This window comes from Alligator sinensis, unplaced genomic scaffold (assembly GCF_000455745.1).
Source record: "Alligator sinensis unplaced genomic scaffold, ASM45574v1 scaffold353_1, whole genome shotgun sequence".
Classification (NCBI taxonomy): Eukaryota; Metazoa; Chordata; order Crocodylia; family Alligatoridae; genus Alligator; species Alligator sinensis.
Window position 1 is genome coordinate 2,251,100 of NW_005842075.1, and position 7,586 is coordinate 2,258,685.

Here is a 7,586-nt window from a genome sequence, read left to right on the forward strand (position 1 = left end):
CTGTCTGTTGTTGGTGAGCACCAAAATTGTTTTGTAAAAGTGGTAGAAATGGTTCTGGGGGTCAGTACAGTCAAGGTCTTGGAATGTATACCTATTTGTTACATTGTAAAGTGGGTTCCCTTTATGTGAATTTGAGTTATGCATTGTTTTCCAGGAACGCATGTACCGCATAAAGCGAGGGAAACCTGTACTTGAGTAAATATAATGCACATACCCTGTAGTTTTATAGATCTATTATAAAAATTTGGTTCATTCACTAGTGCACTGTGATCATGTTATTTCTTTAGCCAAGTTAATATTTGTAGCTCTCAGCAAAGTCTTAAAACTTTAGTGCTGCTTGGAGTTTGATTTTTGGGTTTGATTTTTTTTTTTTTTTAACTTTAAACATGATTTAGAAAACTTAAGGTAATGGCAGCATATAACACTTCAGCTGTTTATTTATGGGGATGTATTCTGTATGGATGAATTTCTCTCCAATCTGTCATTATAAGAGTCTTGTTTGGTGGACTGCTGCACTTAGCACTTGGCTAGATGCACACCAAGAACAGCAAAAGGAAGTGTTAACTTTCTTTGGTTAGTTTTCTGTTTTTGTCGGAAATTGTACCATTTGCAAAGCATGTGCTCATCAGCTAGACACTGCGTTGGTTGTTTGGAAACACTATTTTTATAATTTCCTCATGGTTTCACAAGTCAGTGCCAAAGCCATTAGTAGCATATCTCATATTCCTAGTCCAGAGGAAGAGATTTAGCTCTGCATCCCACCCTTTTCTGGGGGCAGAAAGTCATTCTCATTGGTCCATTATAACAAGTATACTTTGTGTGATTTTTGCTTTGTGTGCGCAAGTATGTTACAAGTTGCCTCAGTGAATCTGTGTACAGTTTGTTGAAGTGCAAGACCCTCTTGCTGCTTGAGTTCGCAGAGGAGGCATGTTGGGGCCCTAGGAAATGAATATACTGTTCTTGCCTCTAGTAACTGCATAGCAACCCTTGGAAACTTACCATGTTGCTTAATGTAAACTGCTTTCTGTACAATATGATGTATGCCTGAGGGCTACCAAGGAACAAGCAAGATTCCCAAACACCTAAAAAGGTGAATAGGGAAGAAGAAAGAACACCGTACTTACTAGAGAGGATTGGAAAGATGGTAGGAATTTCATGTTGGCACTCCAGGTAGAGAGAGATGCCCAACAGTGGTTGGGGAGTTAGACAATGTATTTTTGTTGCTAATAGAAGAGATAGTATTTAAAGATTACAGCTTTTAGACCAGTAGACAAATGGAAAAACTCAGAACTCCGAACTTAAAAGAAACTGGGAAGGATCCACTGCTACATAGTTAAATCGGGGGGGTTTTGCTGGTTTTTTTTAACAATCAGGAACAAGGTAGAAAGTATTCTGATAATTAGGAGTGTATGTTGCTTCAGTCTCTGCAAGATGGTTGGATTTCCACACAGGATAAATTTTATATTTAATATTGCTTAACGTAAACCGCTATTTACAGCAGAAGATTCCATTATACAGCAGAATTCTTTGTAATGACTGCTGGTCTTTTAATGGTCACTCTTTTTTAATTTCGTAGCTGCTGTGCCTTATTGGGGAGTCCTTTGATGACTACAGTGATGATGTATGCGGTGCTGTTGTTAATGTTAGAGCTAAGGGTGATAAAATAGCAATATGGACAACTGAATGTGAAAACAAGGATGCTGTTACGCATATAGGGTAAGTCACACTTGCTGTTCAGTGTCCTAGAGAATAATGCTATGGATGTTATATACTTTAAGGTAATGTATTTTAAAGTCAGATAACTTGATAGAAGATGTACTAATTATCTGCATTTGGAAATTGTGGAGTATACTTGAATAATGATGTTTTGACAAAAGTCTTAAAGTGACACTGCACCTACTGTCTCGAGCAGTTACAGAGTACTAATCTTGCATGTCTGTGAAATACATACAGTAGTTAATCTAAGCAGCTTTATAAAGTAGAAATAGCAGTTTGAGGAATGGGACTGCAAATCTGTTACAAAAGCTCCATGAGTTCTTCTGACAGGTATATTTGTAGTTGGGTATTTCAGGTTCTACTGGAACATGCCAGAATGCGGTGAGCAGATGTCCCAGCCCCCATACAATATAATAGCATAATTGCAGGTAGAAAAAAAGTACAATATGGCTTCCTGGGATGTGTGTGTAACACTAGTCTGAAAAGTTGAATACAATCTCTACAGCTATTTGCACATGTTCTTTATACACACGGACCCCCAAAAAGAAGAGCTATTTCTTCCTGCCCCTGGGGCAAGGGGCTGGACTCTATGATCTTCGGAGGTCCCGTCCAGCCCTAATGTCTGTGAAATCCATGAAATTTGTATGGTTCAGAGGTTTTGGTGAGGGATATGAAGTCACTTTGCTAGGCAACATATGTGACAGCGGATTGGCAACTGAAGTGAAAGCAAGGATGAATAGTATTGGGCCTGAAGACTCCCTTTTAGGTAATTATGCTAGATGTCCTCAGCTAACTAGCAAATGTTGCTACAGTGGGTGGAATTTTTATCACATCAATTTTAAATGTAAATAACTCATCTTGCAGTTTATAGCTTTGTTCTAACTCAAAACCCCTTAATTTTGTGTGTTCTCTTCTGAAAAGAGAATTACAATTGTAACACTTTCTCTTGAGTTAAGTCATTGGGAGGACTTGCCCTTAGGACTCAGTTCAGATTGAATATTGATTCAAGCCAGTTGAAATTTTGCATGAAAACAGAATTCGCAGTTTCAGCATCATTTCTCCTGAGGTGTAACTGCCGAAAATGTGCTGACAGTACCAAAAGTGCATAGGACAATACTATATGTTATGAAAAGTAAAACTTGGAACTTTTCTGACACAATGTTTTGAAAAAACTTCCTTGACCCATTCTAGTCAACTTGAGGAGAGAATAGTGGTTTCTTTGTTTGTTTTGAATTTTGTTTACTGTTAAAATCAGTCACGGTATCAGCTTGAATGTCTCGGGGATCTGCATTTGTTGTCTTCATGGACAAGTCTTTCCTTTTCTTTGCTAGGTTTTTAACTTCTAGGAGTACACAGTAGCATGTTAGCTTATTTTCCCTGTTGAATGGTTATTACATGTAAAAGAGATTTCATCTGATTTACTTATGGTACAAGTGTTTTATGCTGGCGTAGGCAGTCAGTCACAATATTACTTGCTCTCTAGTGTTGTAGGCAAGTCTTTGGCAGTAGGCACACAGGCTGTGGACAGAAGTTACACACAAATTGGTATAAGTGATCGGAACCCGGTTCAAATCTGTAACACGAGAAGTTCAGTGCACATAAACTGCTTTCAAAATGGCTGAAACCGGTTTAAGATAAACTTGGATGGATGTAGTATCGGACTTAACTGCTTTAGGTTAAATCAGTTTATTGAACTTCTTTCCCAGATCCCTTCCAGATTCAAGCTACCTCACAGTCCCTCAGCATCCCAGGATGCTTTGCACCCCCTCCTACCCCACCGCAGGGTGGCCCAAGCAGTCTGCTTCAGCCAGACGGGGAGACATGCTCTAATGCCCCCTGGCTTTTGGCCTGGGCTAGTGCAGGCATGTGGCTGCATTTCTGAAATCAAAAGTGAATGTCTCTTCACTTGCTTAATGGTTCGATCGCTACAGTGTAGACTAACCTGCAAAGATTGAATCAATTCAGCCTCAGGCTTTTTTGACTGTCTGCACTTAGCCACAGAGTATCAGCTGAACTGTGGTACAGATTCTTTGTTAACCCAGGATATCAAGTGTCAGCTTGTGCTTCTGAATGGTATTGATACAGGAAACTCACAATTCGCGGGTTTGGCGTTCACGGTTTCAAATATTTGCGAATGCTGAACCCACTTCTTAAATACACTTACAGGAGCTTCTCAGGAGCTCCACGCTTAACCGCCGGCCTAGCTTTTTAAAAAGTGAAGATCACACAAGTGGCACCGGCCACAAATATAGATAGAGATTTAACTAAATACCACAGTGATTCTATTTTGGTTTTTTAGGTGACAGCTCTTGTATTCTATTTTGTTTTGTTTTTTATCCAGTAATAGGTTACTACTTTGCTGTTGCTCTGAAAAGACTATATTAAACTAATAGAGAATATTAACTCTAGAGTTAAGAGAATATGGCAAATCAGGATTCCATAAATAATTTTAAATGTCAATTTATGATAGGTTGTACCACAAATATTTCAGAGATCTTCCATTATAAATCTGCAACTGAATCAGTTTGTTCTCTGATCTAGATGGAACGCTCATTGGGCAGATATTATTTCATTCAAATTCTTACTGCCAAGGAACACGCAGGATGTGTTAGTGATTTTTCTGTCTTGGTCAGAGCTGGACCAGCATTCTAGCTCAGTATCTTCTCTTCCAGCCACCAAATCTGTCTGTGGGTTCAATAATTGTTATGCTAAAACTCCAGATTTCATAAAGGAAAGGAAAATAAACTTATATGACAGTGAGTAACTGTATTTATTCTTTGATTAAATGTAAGCTTTTAGCTCCTAAGAATCAGTTTTCCTATCCATTCATTTTATGGTATCAATTCATTACTGAAAAATTGGTCTTCTTTTGTGTTTTCCCAGGAGAGTATACAAGGAAAGATTAGGACTTCCTCCAAAGATAGTGATTGGTTATCAGTCCCATGCAGACACAGCTACTAAGAGCGGCTCCACCACTAAAAATAGGTTTGTTGTTTAAGAAGACACCTTCTGAGTATTCTTTCATAGGAGACTGCGTCAAGCAATCGAGATTTGGGAGCTGAACCAAAGCCTCTTCAAAGCAGAGTGGACTGCATTTAAATTTGATTTCCATCTAAATGTTGCTAAGATTTGTGAGAAGTCTCATTCGCCTTTGTCTTGTACTTCTGTGTTCAATTTTTTTTTCTATTTTGGCTGAAGTAACCATTATTCAATCAAAGAATTTCAGTACACATTATCCCCAGAATCCATAAATGTTTTTCTGGCCCACTCTGTAATAGCTTAGTAGGAACATTACTATTACAAAAACATTTGTTTATCCACAGTATTCAGAAATGAAACTGCATTTCTGTTCCTTGCAGAAAAATTACTTCTGTTTTCCATTTGCCTTGTATGCGGTAACATTTTGCTGGTTTGGAAAGAGTATGGTGCATACAGTTTTCTAGCAATTTTTTTACACAGCATTGTCTTTGCTGTAACCTATGCTGATGGCTGCTAGATTAATTTATTTGTTTCCCTATTTGATAACATTAGTGGTATTTTGATTTCAGTTGTTTTTGCTCATGTAACATTTGGTGAAGAATCTGGGAATATGACAAAGGTGGAATAAACGTTCATTTTGTGCATTCTTTGGTAATTTTTTGTTTTTTTGTAACATCAAAGCTTTGCTACAAATTTATGCATTTCAGTCAAATCAGTGATCTGTTTGTGTGATTTCCTAAGCATAATTGTGGATTTTTTTTAAATGTAACACCATAAAGTACATTCCTTACTAGAAATAGTATGTCTGTTTTTGTATCTTATGCTGTATTTTAACACTTTGTATTACTTAGGTTATTTTGCTTTGGTTAAAAATGGCTCAAGTAGAAAAGCGGTCCCATTCATAATAAGACAGTGTACAAAACTGTAAATAAAATGTGTACAGTGAATTGTCTTTTAGACAACTAGATTTGTCCTTTTATTTCTCCATATCTACAGCAAGTATTTGTACTTCTTGTGACAAGGCAGTCTCTACTGTGGCTTCTATTGTAGTGTATCTTCCAAGAGAGAGTAAGTCTGGAGCTATAGTTTATTACTATGTTTATTAAAAGTTGTAATCAATCTAATAGATGGCATCCTTCTCCAAAATGGAATTACCTTGATATGGCTATTGGTTTTTCTTAAAGGGCAGTTTAACTGATCTTAATGTATTGTGCTGCTTTCTGGTCAGTGTTCATAGAAGTCAAAGTTGAAAGGGGGACAGGATAAAAGTCTGGTTTCAGCAAAGTGCTGAGGTGAATAATTCTGCTTAATGATACAGCTACATTATGAAGTACCAGTAACACACAGTAAAGAGAAATGGCTATAAAGGAGTAAAATATATCAAGAACTAGACAACAGATTGTCTTTTTGCAGGTGTGTGGAAGTCTGCTTTTTGATTGTGGAAGTTGGTTCAGAGAGGGGGAGCTGGAGTTTGGACGTATGAGAAGGGGGAGTGGGCAAAACAGGAGGAAATCAGAGTGTAATGTTTTACAGCCATGTAAAGGTACACCACAACAAGCTCTTTTCTATTTCAAAAGCATGCCATAAATAGCTTAGTGCTGATCAGTGCTGTATTGTTGTATAACAGTATTTTTAAACTTAGCATTTAGGGTTATTTAGATGTAATCCACTAAGTTAATTTGGCTGGGTACAGGGGGTTGAAGAAGGAATTGCAGTTGGTCAGCCCTAAGTTCACACTAATGAGTATTTTGCATTTGCTAAGTTTGAAATCTTATATGAACTATTTAATCAGACTGGGAATTATGCTTGTCCATATTTGCATTTGGCCTTGACAGTACTATTTAGGAAGAAGTTAAACTTGTTTGGCAAGAATTGAGGTCGTAATTGTCCAATTGGACAATTTTTCTTTCAGATGGAAATTCAGAAATTTTTTTTCTCATTAAAATCTCATTTGAAACTCCTATCTTGACTCCTGTTAGTGTTCCTGTGTCAGAAAAAAACTTATTTTTACCAGAATAGATTTCATCTTTAGAGAAATCCTGAGCTGTCAACTCAGTAACATTCTGCTTTTAACTCTGTTAAATAAGGGTGTCTCAAGTGGGGAGAACTAGCCAATCTACTAATGTTACTATGCGACTTAAAAGTTTGCAGTTTTAATAATATTGTACAAATTAAGTGGGCTAATGATGCCATCTTTTATAAAATCCCTCATTCTTAACTAATGTAATTCTTTCTACTTCCCAAACACGTTAGGTATTTTAGTATGTTTTTAAAATTAAGTTTGTTTTTCCTGTCCAGCTTCTCTTATATTAATACCCTTTCCAGAGGGATGTCTATTTTGGTCAAAATTTTAGGTTGACTGTGAACTATAAAAATGCATCACTATGTGGTGTTCTCTCTAACTTAGACATCCTGAAGCCAGCAAAGCATACACTTAGGATATGTTTCTTACTTACAAGTTTTCTAATTGTGTTTTCTTAGTATGGTACATTTGTGGTTTTTGTTATTTTTTTAAAGAAAAAATCAGCTACCGCTGTTTGGAGTACTGGAGCTAGGATTACTAATGTGACAAAGGTAAATTTGAAAATGTAGGTTACTCCTTCACAGAGTATATTGAGGTCTACTAAGAGGTGCTAAAGATGATGTTAGTAGTAGTATTTAAGCTTTTGCCTGTTGAGTTTGATAAAACACATAGTCTCGGGCAGTGACAGCATGCTGCTTATTCAAACATGGTTATATAAAAAGAGAATAGAGTGCATTACAATGAGTACCTTTTTTAAGATGCGGTTTATTGGTTAAATGATATATAACTTTTGATAGGCTTAGTGTCTAAACCAGTGATTCCCACCCTTTTAGATTCAAGGCACCCCTCCATAATTTATGAATTGAGC

At 36.9% G+C, this 7,586-nt stretch overlaps 1 protein-coding gene across 1 annotated transcript in view; it reads left to right on the forward strand.

Annotated features, from left to right (window-relative positions):
* EIF4E (eukaryotic translation initiation factor 4E) overlaps window positions 1-5,339 on the forward strand; it is a 32,913-nt gene extending 27,574 nt beyond the window's left edge. Inside the window, exons 6-7 of the mRNA XM_006023689.2 lie at window positions 1,577-1,716; window positions 4,600-5,339. Of these exons, the coding sequence (XP_006023751.1) occupies window positions 1,577-1,716; window positions 4,600-4,714 (255 nt within the window). The 3' untranslated portion in view covers window positions 4,715-5,339. The remainder of the gene's footprint in view (window positions 1-1,576; window positions 1,717-4,599) is intronic.
* Window positions 5,340-7,586: the final 2,247 nt, after the last annotated feature.